Below are 16,387 nucleotides of genomic sequence, written 5' to 3' on the forward strand. Positions count from 1 at the left end.
AGTATATTGTGTTTTTTTTTCAGAGGTTTTGGTCCATGTGCTTCATGAATTATTAAAGCACAGGGAGAACCTATTAAATGGGTTGAAAAACTTTCAGTATTAAAAAAAAGTTTGCTGGAGAACAGAAAGCAAAGGTTTATCATTGTTTGAGCGAAATGTTTTCGGCGGCCTGCTGTTTTGAAGTTGGCGTCATAACAAATGTTCAGTTAAGGAGAACACCTTTGTTTTATTTCACTTTGACTGCACTTACTGGCAGTCAAGTCAACCAACCTGTAACTTATTTACTGTCCAAAATGCAATGCCATAAAGAGCAACAGAAATTACCGTGTTGTGATGGCATGCAGCTGTGCATTTATGTGGCGAAGCATGCAACGCATAAATCATAGAGTTGAAAGGAATCTAAGCAGTTAATCTTTTAGTCCAAGTGAACGTTCAGACTAAATTCGATGAACATGTCTCAAGGCATTCTTGAGACACAACGTTCAGAAGATCAGAACTTTCATGGTCACAGTGACCTTGAACACAGTAACCTTTGACCTCCAAAATCTTATAGGTTCATCTTTGAGTCCAAAAATCCAGATTTTGAAGCATGTGCCTTGAGGCTTTCTTGAGATATCCTGTTCATGAGATCGGGAAGGACCGACAACCATACACACGGACAACCTCAAAACATAATGCCTTGGGCCACGGCTATCTTCAGACACACCTTACATTTAAATTAAGGTTTAATTCTGTGAAAGAGAACGGGGATAAAACAGTCATCAAATGTTTTTTCTGAAGTGAAAGTAGACAAGTAGGGCAATCAATAAGAAACTGTTGAAATGCATCCCCAAGGTATATAAGTCTTAGAAAGTCATATTCTTTGCTTGTTGCTTGTTTTTAAACAGCTGTCACTTCCTTTGTTATTTTTGTGGATGACTGCCAGATTGGTTGACATGTTTTGATTTGTTAGCTGTGCTAGGGATGAGAAGAAATATCCTAGATGTGTACAGATTGATCATGGTTCAGTTGACTGATTTGTCTCTCTTTCCCCCTCTCTGTCTCTTTCTCTCCTTCTCTCTCTCTCTCTCTCTCTTTTTATCCTCCTCAGTCTCTCTGAATATATTTTAGATGCTGTGTCTACACCACGGGTGGCATTCTTGACAAATTCCCTGTGAAGTTTTTTGGTTAGTTGAGTTTGTTCTAATATTATAGTTTTGAATACGAGTCTGTTGTCTCTGGTGTTACTTCAGTCTGTAAATGGAACGTGTTCACTCTGTTTCTCCCCTAAACTTTTTTAATCTCACACTATTCTTTCTCTCCCTTATTTTCTCCTCTTCTCTTCCCTTCTTCTCCCAGACTGTGCCATGCGCTACCCTTGCCAGCCTACATAGTCGCCAAGAGGTTGCTCCGCCTCCTGATTCCGTCCTCTTTGCCCACCCCCAGAGGATGCTGGGACTGTGTCGTGGGCGCAGGAAGTTCCTGGCCTTCTCCCTCGCCCTGCTCTTCATCCCAGCTCTCACCTGGCTCTACCTCTCCGTCGGCAACTTCCAAGGTAGCGTGAGGAGAGAGTGTGTGTGTGTGTGTGTGTGTGTGTGTGTGTGTGTGTGTGTGTGTGTGTGTGTGTGTGTGTGTGTGTGTGTTCTGTTTTTGTTCTATGCCTGTTATAAATATTGGCTATATTTGTTTTCCCTCCTGAATATGTTCGATTTTGTTATTTGGTTGTCTGTTCAAATTTTTGTTTGTATTGTTCACACTTAAACTCTCGAACACTCACACTTTTATACATATTGTTCGTTCCCCTTTATCTTCTTTCTACAACATTCAATTTTGTCATGATTAAACCACAACTCAACTTCAATTCCTTTTACACTACTCCTTATTCCCCTTTTTTTGATGGTGGGTATTGATAACTCCTACACTTGGGTCTGACACTGTTCATTTTGTATGGATAGCTGCAGGGCAGCACGGCTGTTGCAGGGTTCTGCAAAGCATCTTGGGAGGGCAGCACGGCTGTTGGAGCAGTTGCGGCATGTCAAGATGTTGGGCCAAGCTCAGTATTATTTAAATGAAATAATGATCCGTTTATCCACTGAAGTCCAATGATCTTTCAAAAACGGGACGATCTGGGAGAGATGCCATTGAGCTCTTTGTTGTACTTCAATGCCGTCTGTGACATTCTGTAGCATACAAACTTGCGACACAAACTGATTTTAACAGTCTCTCCCCGACCCACTTCAAGACACAGACCAACGCGACAATGCTTTAGAGAAAGAAGCTGGTGGATGTTGGTGTCTCTTGTGGGTTTTTAAGGGGGTGGGGGGGGGTGGGGGGTCATTCCATATCAAACCACCCAGAGGCTGACAGGTCACGCCCTCAGAAAATTAAAAAAAAATCACAGGTGCTTCTATGCCAAACTTATGGAGAAATCTCAAAGTCTGTATTACTAATAGTTTTAAAACTCAGCTTTATGAAATTGAAATTTTAAGCATTTTGGTCAATAAACCTTTTTGCCGAACATTCATTGCTTTTTTTGATATGGCAGGCACAGCTTTGAAACTTTATGACCAGGACTACCTTTTTCAGAAACACCTCTTTTGAGAGCTTCTCATTCAAACAGTATTCTAGACCAGTGTTTTTCAAAGTGTGGTCTGCCAGCTATCCCTAGTGGCCCGGGAGCAGATGTGGTAAAATATCATGTTTTATATCAATGTTTCTTAAACTACCTATGCACGATTTTAAAGCAAAGTTGTGAGTCACATTGATGTTTGCAATATTGAACCAACTTGCATGTCAATTCAGACAGTATAAATTTAATTGCCTGTTTAATAGTCCTGACAGATTTCAAGAAGCTGACTGTTTTGTGACACTACCTGTGTAGCAACGTCATTTGAAACGTCAGACATTATTAATGTGACCTTTAAAAGAGAATGTGGAATACAATTAGCTTACTAGTAACATAACTAGCCACTATTTTGGATGTGCTCAAATTGGATGTTTTGATGTGGAATGACCCAGATGGCATTTCTAGATTTCAGTAAGATCATTTAAGCTATTTAAGCAGTAAAATAATTAATTTCTTGTGTTGTGTAGCTTATATTAGTTACCTTAACATGCTACACAATTTGCCTATGTGTGAACCAAAACTGAAATGAATAAAATCACACCCATAAATGGTGGATTGAGAGAAAGTGATGTGTCTGCTGGCCGGTTCACACCAGAGTAATCGGCATGCACTGTAAGGCTGCAGTGACTATGGAATTAAAAGCCTGTGGTGTGACACACTGATTCAGTTGTAGATTATTGATCTGGACATGAGGCTTTCCCCCAGCCCTCTGAGGAAATCGGGAGGGGAGGGTGGGCGGGTATACTACTACACAGCTACACAGCATAGCACAGCCTGGAGTCAGCGCCAGGAAGTTGATTTCTTCTGTTGTACCTACTTTGATATTGTATGCATGAGTTACTGCACCTTTGTTTAACCTGAATGCTTGCTCACCACGATTCAGAGCCAACAGTCTTTTCTGCAGAGCGGTGGTTAATGACTTAAAGATTAGGGGGAAAAAAATCGTTCTGCCTCTAATTAATAATTGTGATTAAAGTAGCAGTTTTAGATGAGAGGCCTAGGTCACCATAAAAACTCCTCCCTTACTTTCCAACTGAGTCTATTTGGGAACCCAAAGCCAATCCCAGTGAGGCATGCAAAGTAATTATTTGACTCAATAGCTTGCGTCCCTTTCTTTTATATAGAAGTCCTTATTTAATATTTTGGGTGAAGGGGGAAAAAGAGGAGTGTGTGTGGGTGGGGGGGGGGGTTGAGTGGCATAAAACATATTACAATTTGAAAGGGAAAAATGAAGCAATCCTAACATAAGCTCTGAATCTCTTTCCAGCCGTCACCCAGCCTGTCCAATGTTTGTGTGTCTTATCACATTCTGTTTTCCTAACTTGGAATAGTTGTTGATGCCGTCGCTTGATTGTTTGCTTGAATGTCAGGCTGTCTCCCCCCCGACATGTTTGGGTTGGCTGAGGATTGTGTCATATTTATGTAGAGATGGAATGCAATGAATACGATATGATCTCTGCCGCCGTAAATGCAGGATTATGACCTGAGAGTTTGAAAGGTCATGGGGAAAATAAAAGCTTGGGGAACTGTCAAAGAAAGCCCACATGCGGGAAAACAATGATAAGGTGAGGGGGGGGGGGTGGAGAAAAAAAAAGACCAAATAGACTTTTTCACTCCACCGCTTGGAAAATGCAGTCACAAGCACTGTTGACTGGTGGCCCTTGCAAAGCTAATTGGTGTCAAGTAAGACTAATGGCGTCGTCGCCGACTCCACACTAAGCCTTTCCTTCAGCATTTGCACTTTTCATACCTCTGACTGAGCATGGAGAATGCTCGTCAGAGCAGAGGACACCTCCAGCAACGGGGCTCAGCCACACGCCACACAGTCACCCTGGAGAATGGTCTTTCTCATCATTCACACTCACACACACACACACACACACACACACACACACACACACACACACACACACACTGGACTAAAAGCAGAAGGTGCAGGTAGAAGAAGATTAGGTGAGTGCCTAGGTGTTTACTTAAAGCCATGTGGTGCTCCTTCTCTCCTGAGACTTCTTTTCTTTCCTCTCCCGCATCACCCTCTCGCTCCCCTAGTCTCAGTGTGTTCACTTGATCCGTTTGATCTCGTATGCATAGCTGGAGAGACGGGGCTGTTGTTCTCCACCCCCAGGTCACGCAGCTTACAAACAGGCAGAGAGGAGCCTGTGAAAGTGTCATTCTGATGGGGGGAGATTCCATCATCTCCCCATCTCTCTCTCTCTCTCTCTCTCTCTCTCTCTCTCTCTTTCCATCTCTCTCTCTTTCTCTCTCTCTTTGCCCATCTCTCTCTCTCTCTCCGCCCATCTCTCTCTCTCTCTCCTCATCTCTCTCTCTCTCTCTCTCTCTCTGCCCATCTCTCTCTCTCTCTCCGCCCATCTCTCTCTCTCTCTCTCCTCATCTCTCTCTCTCCATCTCTCTCTCTCTCTCTCTCTCTCTGCCCATCTCTCTCTCTCTCTCTCTCTCTCTCTTTCCATCTCTCTCTCTCTCTCTCTCTCTCCCTCTCTCTCTCAAAGGAATGGATTCCCAGAGGAAGCTACAAAGAGCTGACAAACGGCGGTGTCTCTGAGCTGTCAGCCACGCGCTGCCAAATTTGTACAAATTGAGTGTCACTCCGGCGACAGAGCAGAAGTAAATTGAGTGGGTATTTGCCTGATCAGGAAGAGTAGGCCCTCAGCCCTTCAGTGTGTTAATTGGGCGTTTCTCGCAGAGCCGGGTAGTTTGTTTAGGCCTGTGAGACGTATTTTTATTTTTTTTTGGATAGGAGACGGTGAGACGTCGGGAAATGCGTTGCAGCAGCCACCCTGCAATCTTCTCCTCAGATGATGTTTGCATTACATCTACAAAAGGAATCTCTTCTCTACCATTCTATCTTGCCTCCAGATCAATTGCTGTGAAACCTGCAGGCCTAACCTTTACATTGGTGACAAGAGAGAGAGAGTGAGAGAATGAGAGAAAGACTGTGATTTGATGGACAGTTTGTGACCTTTCTGGGGTTGTGAGCGCTCGTCTTTGTTGAAAAGCTCATTATTGAGTGCAGCTGCTGTAAGTACATTGCCACTCGCTCAAAATAGCCCTGTTGCTATCTTGGGTGGCTTGCACCAGTTCCCACATTGCTGCGTCGGTTTCTCAGAGTCTAGATGAAATGCTACTTATTACTGTCTTTCTGTGCTGTAATATTCAGTAGTTCTGCAGTAAGCCTCAATTTGCTGACCTTGTTGAACTGTGTGTGTGTGTGTGAGTGTGTGAGTGTTTGCGTGTGCGCATCCCTGTGTGTGCGTCTTGTGTTCTTATCAGTCAGCATGGCTCATCCCACCATGCCCCATCACTCTGTTCCAGTAACCTACAAAAAAAACCTGCCTTGTCAAAAAAGTGTGTGTGTGTGTGTGTGTGTGTGTGTGTGTGTGTGTGTACACGTACGTCTCCCTCATGAATATGCATTCCCATTTAGAGCCGTCAGGGAAACAAAGCATCTCTCTCTCTCGCTCTCTTTCTTTAATTGGGACACTGGTTTTTCGCATGCAGACCTTGTTCAGCTATTATTGGGGCCAATTATCTTATAGGGAGAATCCGCAGTGTGGAGAGGGCCCTGTCCCTGCCCATTTAGCTGTGCCGAGAAGCATGGAGATGTTGAATGGCGGCTTGCAAAAATGGTGATGCAACGCAACTCTCATCTCCTTCAATTCCCACGCGTCCATGCAGTGGCAAATGTCATCGCCTCCTTCTTAACTGTCTTTACCCATATGTCTCTGTCCTCTCTCACTAGTTGAGTTGAGAATCAGAGCTGATTTAACCTTTTTTCATGCCAATGAAACTAAACCTCGCCTGGCACAGCTAAACCTTGCCTGGCACAGCTAAACCTTGCCTGGCACAGCTAAGTCTCGCTGAAAATGGTGTGCTGCCTGAAGCCTCATTACAGTTGGAAAATCTCACACCGACCACCCGAGTAACTCTCTCATTTTGATTTCCGAATCACCCACACTTGACACTTTGTGTAATAGATTTAATAGCAGCCATGATGGCCTAGCAACATCGGTTGTATACCTGCTGCACATGAGATTTCCCAAACTTTAAAGTAGGCCACTTGCTTTGTTGACCCGCTATGTGTGGCTGTTCACCAAAGCCAGCTGTGGGGGAGCGCTTTTTTAAGCGTGCATGTTTGTAATATACACGCAACCAACTCTCCACGGACGGGGCTTACAAAAGTCTGAAGCAATTAATTATAAACGTAATGCAATGTAATTGAGCACAAATGAGTGGCTTCCGGTGGGAGAGCAGAGAAAGGTCTGGTCTCCACACACTCACACACACACACACACACACACACCACACACACACACCACACACACACACCACACACACCACACACACACACACCACACACACACCACACACACACACACACACACACCACACACACACACCCACACACACTCTCTCTCTCTCTCTCTCTCTCTCTCTCTCTCTCTCTCTCTCTCTGTTTCTCTCTGCCGCTGGGCTGCTGAGGAAGCGGAGTTATTATTAAACTAAAAGCACAGCAGGAGCGGCCGAGGCGCCATTCCAGCACACGCCGCTGCCTGATACAGATGTGTGCTGACACCTCGAGTCCGTGGCCCAGTCATGGAGCCATATGCCACACACACACACACACACACACATACACACACACACATACATACACACCCTTGCCACTGAAGAGCTTCACGATCAGCATTCATCCATCAAAACCAGTGCACACACCTCAAACGATCCACCCACTACCCACTGGGTCTCATGTTCAGACAAGAGGGGGCGACATACATGTCAGAAATGACAAAAGCCCAGCGGCTAAAAGATTTCCGAAAAGCAAACAAGCAAAATGGAACCCTTCCCCTGTAGGGACATGTCACCTGCTGCTACACCACTACACCATTTTGAGAGCCACCGTCTGCAGTGCATGCGCTCACCACATTTTTATTTGATTTTAACCACAGCATGGGGGTCATGTGCCATTGCCCTGAGGAGGGGTATTGGTGCCCGTTGCCATGGGTGCGTGTGCCACTTGATGTAAGGGATGGTGTGTTCACACCGGGCAGATGTCTCCTTGGCAACGTGGATGCGGCACGGCTGGACCATGAAAGACAACGGCAATTAAACCCACCGCACATGACCGCGCCTGACCGCCCAGAGACCAGCGCGTCCAACCAGCCCAACGACTCATGTGGTCAACCGGGCTGAGCCTTTCCAAATGTTTGGCTCTCAGGTTCTGGAACGGGCTCCGCAAATGTGTGCTGTGCAATCCTGATAAGTTCTGGTTTTATTGAATTCTTTTTTACCTTCCTGCTCTGGCTCATCTGCTCACAGCACAGGGAAGGACAGACATGCAAGCTTGCTCAGGCGGTTCATGGCAACAGCCTTGCACTTCTGCACATCTGGCTGTTTTCTAATGGCCTCTTTACATATATACATCATTAAATACATATACCATGCATCCACTCTGTGCAGTATCCACCATTAGCTTATGGTGCTTCCCAAGGATTCCAGAGGGCCGCTCGTGACTGATGGTGCTGTTCCACAGAAATGGCCATGTCCTTAAGTGAAACAAATTTATGCTAATGGTGTCTACGTGACAGACATACTTTCATTTTGTAGTTCCCCATCAATATTGCCGATATTTCTGCTTCACTTGTCTACCATATGGGCGTACCATGCCTCTGCACCCCCCCCCCCCCCCCCCCAATACCCTCAGAATCCAACATGTGAGATTTAATGCTTTATATTTCTACAAAGCGAGAGCAAATCCAATCGCTTTTAAATCCATTAACTCGCCTTATCTCTTCCCGTTAGCTGATTTCAGGCTTTTCTTTTTTTTCCGTTTTGGCTTTTTTTTTTTTTTTTTATGGCTGGGGGAACGTCCAGCCAAATGAAATGGCACGGGCCGTGCCGGAAGACCAGGTGCAACTGCTGCTCGGCCAATGCCAGGGCCAGGGCCAGCGACTGGGCCTCGCTAACAAACGCCTGCTCGGGCCAGTTCAGCGGGACTTAACCCAAAGCACGTCATTCCACAAATGAATCACAGCTTGGCCGAGGCGCACAGCAGAAGGTGCTCTGGCACTGCTGCCCAGGCGGGACGGAGGATGTGGATCCTCTCGTTCGCCCACTGGTTCTTTTTTGGGGGAGGGGGAGGGGTGTGAGGGGTGTGTGTGTGCAGATAGATGAATTTTGTGGAGCGCTGGAGGCATTAGTTTGAAAATGAAACAACACATGGCTTCACACATTTTGCCAGACTTAAGCAACATTCGTGCCGGTCTGTGCCCTGGTAGCAAAGCTTCACGCACTTTGCCAATATCAATATGCCCAAATATGGCAGTGAGCAGTATTTTCTGTTCTGTTATTCTAAGACCCAAATAATGGGTCTTTTGACGGCAGCCTGGTGTTTGCCTTGTGGACTGGAGATGCATTGATTCTGCAGATGAGCGTCACATAATGTGGGTGCAGTTGTGTATGAATGTTTTTTCACCAGCCTAGGGACTTTATGTTGGTAGCCTACTGTGATGTTGGTTGTGTGACTTGAATTTCCTCTCAGCATTTGTTCAAGGCCAATGCATGTGAAAGTATACATAAATACGAATACGAGCAACATACAACATATCAACAGATCATCAACATACGAAGACAACATATCCATTTACATATGAAAAGGGAGCATTCACTAGGCTTGAGTTTGCTTGCAATACTCTGCTTGTGTGTGAAGCATACAGTAAACATCAACTAGCGTATGGCTTGGGGAAGCCATCTACCTAATGTCTAGCAATGATTATGAAACAATAGACACACAACAAATCCTTTGCTGTGCCATGTTCCGAGAGTGCATTGGAGGAAACCGGTCGCTCCTTTTGTTCTGCTTAGAGTTGGCTACACTGCTTTATCTTGCTTTGTTTTTCTGTTTACATCGGTAACAGTGTTCTGTTTCTTGTGCTCAGCTTGTAAACGTATTTACTCGGGTAGATGTACTCAGTTCTTAGCTAACAAGAAATCTTAGGCAGTCTGTCGTCTCTCTGCCGTAAAAAAAGACTTTAGTGCGGGAGTCAGGAGTCCATGCATGAAGAGTGCTAGCGCAAGAACAATAGAGAAGTAAGAACATAAGAGATCATGAGAAAGAACAAGCAAGATTGGAGAAGAAGTGTCACTGTTTATATAATGGCTTACAATTCACAGTAAGAGTTCCATTAAAAATTGCAGAGTGAACAAATTCATCCGTGGACCTCCAGCTGTTCCTAGAAGCCAACCCAAAGCAGTGGAAAAAAAAACTTTTTAAATGTTTCTAGCTCCCCAGGCAGTGCCGCTGAATAGTGGTCAGGGGACCTGTGCTGGACTTTCTCTATTGCTTTTAAAACGGCCGCTCTGGAGGGATGGGGAGCCTTCTCCGGTCCATGTGCTGGCTTGATCTATTCCTTGTTTCCTCCCCTGCTGCCTCTTGCTGAGGTCTTTGTCTGCGGAAGAAAAACACGGTGTAATAAATGTCCGAAGTCCTGGTGGGTCTCACATTTTTTTTCCTCCCTCCATCTCTCTCTTATTATTATTTTTTTCCCATTCTTCACATCTCTCCTGGGCAGAAACTGCAGGCAGACAGCGCCATGGGGTCTTTGGTGTGTGTGTGTGTGTGTGTTTCTGTGGCCGGGGTGTGTGATGTCAGTCTCCTGGAGACCCATCCATTTCCTGGCTCTGATCAATACCAGCAATAACAGCACCGGCACTCTTTGCTTTTCTTGCTGTTGTTTGTGAATGTGTGCGTTTCCTTGTGTGGGACTCATAAGTATGTGTCTGTGTGAGAGAGAGTGCATGTAGGTACAAGTCTGTGTGTGTGTGAGAGAGAGAGAGTTTGTGTGTGTATATCTACATCTGTGTGTATCTGTTTACATACAGGTATGCGTGTCTGTGTGCGCGTATGTGTGTGTGTGTGTGCGCGCGCATGTGTGTCTAAACATATGCATGGTGTTGTGCATTGACCCAGAGCCAACCCCTTGTGTCAGAAGCTGCAGAAGGAACTATCACTTTCTCTCTCTCTTTTTTATCCTTTCACTCTCTTCAACCTTCACTTCCTTCCTTTCCTCTCTCTTACTCTTCCCTACTCCTCCTCCTCTTTTCAGCTTTTTCAGTAGGGAGAGAGGAGATTGACTCACTCTCTAAATTAGAGCTTGTAAATCTGTTTGGCAGCGTGGCTACTGATTGAGCGATTACCAGACTGCAAGGGCATGGAAGGGACTCTGTTGGCCCATCAGACAGTTGTTAAAAGTCTACTGGCAGATGTTTTTTCACTCTCACTCTCTCCACAGTAGGGTAGTGGGGCTCGTCAACTCATAAGTGAGTGACCGGCAGCGTAACTCATTAGCCATCAGAGTGCGCTTGCTGAAACTTGGTGACCATGGTGCTGGCGGTGGTGTATGTGTGTGTGCGCATTCGTGTGTGTGTGTGTGTGTGTGTGGAGGATGTGAGGGACTCGTTATTGGTCCTGATGTTGCTAATGACTCATGCTGAACATGGAGGACTAATAAAAGGCATGAGCAAGTTTCTCTCTCTCTTCCTCTCTCTCTCTCTCTCTCTCTCTTCTCTGTCTCTATTTTCCTCTCTTTCTCTCCTCTCTCTCTTTCACACACTCACACACACACACATACACACACACACACACACACACACACACACACACTCGTGCTCACTCCCATTTTCTCCAACCCTCTCTTTCTTGCTCCATTTCTCTCCCTTATTCATTTTGTTAGCACAGCGTTTTCAGTGGCTCTGGTGCCGCGTGCACACTAAAGAGGCCCGCCTCGACTCTTGCCATGCTAAAAGATTCAGTTTTTGATTGCTGTTGTCTTTTTCAATTAGCCCAGAGAGCCTGCGTGTGGTTCACAGTGAGTGCCACCGCCTGTGCAATTTATGCCACAGCTCTCGCCTCTTATTAGACAGGGCCTCTCCAACCCTTTTAAAAACAGACCTGGCACTTTGGGTGTGATGGTGTGCAGGGCTTATGCTCCTATGAAAGGCAGTCGTGATGTCTGTCTCACTTCTTTTCTCTGATTTGTTTAGAGATATTGAGGGGCTGTTATTTCCACACAAAGCTCTCTGTTTTTAGGCATTCTTCAGTCTTATTTATGCAACAGCAGCGCGAACAGATTTCTTCCATATTATGCTGGCTGAATTATCCTTTCTGCTAATGCTGTTGTGGACAGGCTAAATGTGGTTGATTTGACTATTATGGCAATGCCTGGTCAATTACTGGACAAAGCCAAGAGGGCCACCATGACCGTTTGGGACATTCAGGCCATTTAGTACATTACACTCTTACTCATTACATCTGACTATGAATGTGCAAAATGTGCAGTTTTTTTGTTCTGAATTGTCATCTCACTTGGAATTCATTTAGATTTCTCTCTTTCTTTGGCTCCTCCCTCTCTAGTGAGGCACCTCCCCCTGTCGCCCCTGGAGCCCCAGTCCTCCCCTCTGATTGGTGGAGGCGGGGAGCGGCAGGCTTTGGAGCTGCGCGTGCGCGAAGTGGAGAAGGAGAACCGCGCCCTGAGGAGGGAGCTCAGCCAGCCTCCCCACAGCCCCTCCCACCCGCACCAAACGGGCCACCATGGCAACCGTTCGTCCACACACTCCAACGAGGAAGGCACGGGCGACAACGAGAACCAGCGGGCCGCCGCGGCTGCTGTTGCCGGCGGCAGCAACGGTTCGGAGTGCGCGCAGCAACCTGTGGTTGATAAGTGTGAGGTGAGAATACACACTCAAATGCGCGCACACACACATACACACACCAGGACCTAAACCTGAAACAAAACCGTTCAAAACCTTAACTCCACAGAATATTTACCCCCACGACATCACAAAAGAGTGCACTGTTACCCATAAAGCACCACATTCCAGCCTCAGTACTCTGCTGAATCTATACACCATTTAATCAATGTTTTTTTCAAATTCACTTCAAATTATCTAACTGTACATGACATCTTCATACAGACAAGAAGGAAATTTAAAACTATGAAGAGGTGCTTAATACATCTTATCGAGCATTATGTAACGGCCATAACAATTGCCATTTCCTTGCCCTGTTCTGCTTGTCCTGTTATGGAGCCCAGAAGGGGATCTGCATTGTAGCATATTGGTGCTGCGAGAGGATGGGGCACCAGCTAATCAGGTCAAGGTCTGGCCTTATTAAAGCTCCTTTGTGACTTCCATTAGCATGCTCTGCCGACCTAATTACTATGCCAGTGTGCAAATTAAATATTAACTCTTTATGGTCCGATCTTCTCTCGCATGCTCTTGCACAAAGAACCAAAGAATGGCCATATACCCTGCTTTTCTACTTTTTTATTGATCATCTGAGGTGTTGTACTGCTGATGGCACAAAGCTTTTGTGAGTGTGACTGTAATGCTAATATGTCCATGAATTTTTGAACTAGCTTTAAGATATAAGCTTTAGGTTTTCAGTGGCCTGACCATTTGTTTTTATGGCCACTCTTTGAAGAAATATTCTCCCCAACTCGTGCATCACTCGTATAGTTTTTATGTGCCCAGATGTTGGCTGTGGGGAATAGATTTCATAGCCGCCATTAGGACACAAACAAGCAGCTTTTTAGAGGAGCCCCATCTTTCAAAGCAAACCCCCCTTCCTGCCCCCCCCCTTCTCTCCTCTTTTCTCCCCCCTCTTCCCTCTCCATCTCTTCCTCTCTCATGCTGGTTACCTCTAATCTCTCCAGTCTGATGCTCCAGTGACCACACAGCCCACTCTTATGAAATCAATACGGGGTGTGATTGAATGGCAGACCCAGAACCCAACCCCCCCACCCCCACTCCATGGATTGGCAAGATCAACCCCGTTTGGGGGCTAGCATGAGCTTCTCGCAAGGCTGCCCCCATGTCTGGCGCTCTGGAGAAAGGAAGAGACATCCATTTACCACCTTCCATCCTTCTGTGTGTGGTTGTCGGGGATAGGTTTGAAGAGCAGTTGGAGTCCATGGGAAAGACAGGAAATGTTCCATAGCCCTCCCAGTGGTACTGATCCTAGGTCAGAGAATTTGACAAGTGTCAAACAGTGTCTCACAAAGTGTCAATTTGGTCTTCTTACAAAAATAACACCAAAAATTGGCTAACCACAGCTTTCCAACCATTATGCTGATTTGAGCATTTTCAGTCAGACGACACCTGTGGAGTCACTGTGCTCCAGTTCCGTTGCCTCGGGCCCTAGATTGGCACCAGAGTGGCTGGTGCTAGGTTATCTTGACCCCAAGGCACCCTGGGTGTTGTAGGCTGCAGATGAGCAAGACACACACTGCTGTCAGTCAGATGTGTCTGTCAGCTTTAAGACTGGAGGGCTCTAAGTGCTAGCATGAGATTATATATCAGTCTACTCTGTTAGGATATACTGTAGATGTAATAATGTCATTTTTGTCATTATTATCTCTATTTATTATAATGCTTTTTCAATTTTATAGACATTTCACTGGCCTCCATGAACAGTGTTGGATCAGTCCTTGGAAGTTGGTGTTCAACTGGTTTTTTTTAGCCTGAAGTGAAAGTCATTCACCCTGTGCTAATCCTGAAAAGCCCCGGTGCTCAAAGGCCAGAACTACAATGTGTTACTCAATAGGTTTGAGAGCTAGTTAAGTTACTGTGAGTTTTAGGTATCCCCATCCGTCTTTCCCTCTTTCTCTCTTTCCTCGCGTTCCTCTTGCATCTTTCCCTTCCTCTTCTCTTGTCCTAATTTTCACCCTCTCTGATGTTCTCATTTTCTCTCTCACTCTCTTTTTCCCTCTCTCTCTAATGCTTTCTCTCTTTATCTCTCTCTGCAGACAATCCATGTGGCTATCGTGTGTGCGGGCTACAATGCTAGCAGGGACGTGGTGACGCTGGTCAAGTCGGTCCTGTTCCACCGGTAGGTTGTGTTTTTTTTCTAACACATAATGATTGGTTCATTGACTCACTGTCTCCATAAATTTGCTCATCAATGTCAGCTTAATGTGTCCTAGGAACATTTCAGGCATTCTGACCAATCGGAACTGTAAGATTTTCTTATAGGGATGGGGCATTTCTGTTCATCACACAGAAGTTAGTACTTCACATCACTTAGCAACGAGTGAACTTTTGTTTCAGGTAATTATTATGGAACAAATGATTGTGGTCTAAGTGTGTTGGTTGCTTTGTCACTGCCACTTTGTTATTGTTCATGTGATCCCCGCCTATCTCTTTCACTTTATTTTACTCCCGTCCAGAGAGAGGGGGAGAGAGAGAGAGAGAGAGCGAGAGAGAGAGAGGGTGAGGGAGCGAGAGAGAAGATAGAGAGCGACAGAGAGAGAGAGAGAGAGCTGTGCCACGCTGTTGTCCTTCTCTCCAATCTGAATATGCGGATCTCATGCCAGCCGCCTACTCCCTGTTGCCAGGCAACACCACCCCTATGAACTCTTGTGTTAAAATGGCCCTTAGTCCTCTCTCCCTCTTCAGTCCCATGCTCACCAGCCTCTGTTCCTTGTGCCCCTCGACATCCAAAAAAGAAAGGGATAGAGAGAGAGGGGGGGAGAGCAGGGAAAGTGTGAGAGTGAACATCGGGAAGACAGCGCAAAGATATTGGCTGACATCAACGGAGGCAATTTTAACTTTGTCGGCTGAACAGACAACGGAGATTGATAAAATGCAAGCCACTCAGTTCTTTGCCCGCCATTTCCTTCATGGCCCTTTCATTTGCAGTCTGCAATAAAAAAAAAAATATATATCTGACTCTCTGCACTCCCGAATCTCAGATTTGCAGCCACTCGCCAAATTTCATTAAACAGTAATGCATTCATTTTGGTCAAGCATGAACCATTACCCCCATAAACAGTTTATGCCTTTATGAACAGTGTAATAAATAGTTTATTACTCAGGTAATTACATGTGGCAGAAGATTTAGAGTGCGATAATGAGTCTAGATAATGAGCACGTAAGAACTGAAGCCCTTGATTAGTTGGCAAACTATTTCAGTGCTCAATAATGATTTCAATTTAGCAATTAGGAAACGAAGCGGACATAATGCTGACAGCCAAGCTTCAGAGAGTCTGTGTGCTTTTCCCAAATTAAACTTGATGTGCAGAGAAGAGACCCTGCATGAGGCTACACTGTAATTTACTAGCTGCTACAGCGTTATGCTGATATATGCTCTTTGTTTTACATGCAGTATATGTACAAAGGAAGACATAATGCACACAGATTGCACTCTGATGTTTTTTTTCCCTTTTCCCCCTCACAAACTGAAACACTCTTTGTCTCTCTCTCCCTATTTCTTTCACTTTTGCTGTCTCTCTTTCACTCTCTCACTCACACACACACTCACAGTCAAAATAAATACCTTAAAAACCCACCTATACATATCTGAATAGGTAGAACGGTGCTGATTTTTTATAAGAGCCCTTGAAAGAAAAGAAAAACAGAACAACGAGCAAAAAAAAGCAAAAAACAAAGAAACAAGCAGGCAAGAAACACTGCACTGAAATACTCTTTCTCTCTTTATCTCTCTCCCTTTTTCTTTCACTTTCTCTCTCTCTCTCGCTCTCTCTCTCTCTCTTTCACTCTCTCTCTTTCTGTCTCACACACACACACACATACACACACACACACACACACACACACACTCAGTCAAAATAAATACCTTAAAAACCCACCTATAAATATCTGAATAGGTAGAACGGTGCTGATTTCTAATAAGAGCCCTTGAAAGAAAAGAAAAATAGAACAACAAGCAAAAAAACAAAACAAAGAAACAAGCAAACACTGCTCAAGCGC

General features: G+C 45.2%; 1 protein-coding gene across 1 annotated transcript in view; it reads left to right on the forward strand.

The window, feature by feature from the left end:
• Positions 1-16,387, forward strand: part of LOC143136086 (xylosyl- and glucuronyltransferase LARGE1-like) — a 62,609-nt gene that overhangs the window by 13,702 nt on the left and 32,520 nt on the right. The window contains exons 2-5 of the mRNA XM_076296572.1: positions 1,091-1,166; positions 1,339-1,534; positions 12,033-12,346; positions 14,425-14,507. Of these exons, the coding sequence (XP_076152687.1) occupies positions 1,429-1,534; positions 12,033-12,346; positions 14,425-14,507 (503 nt within the window). The 5' untranslated portion in view covers positions 1,091-1,166; positions 1,339-1,428. The remainder of the gene's footprint in view (positions 1-1,090; positions 1,167-1,338; positions 1,535-12,032; positions 12,347-14,424; positions 14,508-16,387) is intronic.

This window comes from Alosa pseudoharengus, unplaced genomic scaffold (assembly GCF_046254945.1).
Source record: "Alosa pseudoharengus isolate Yale_2024_CS ecotype anadromous, Long Island Sound unplaced genomic scaffold, YU_APseudo_1.1 YU_APseudo_1.1_scf_20, whole genome shotgun sequence".
NCBI lineage: Eukaryota > Metazoa > Chordata > Actinopteri > Clupeiformes > Clupeidae > Alosa > Alosa pseudoharengus.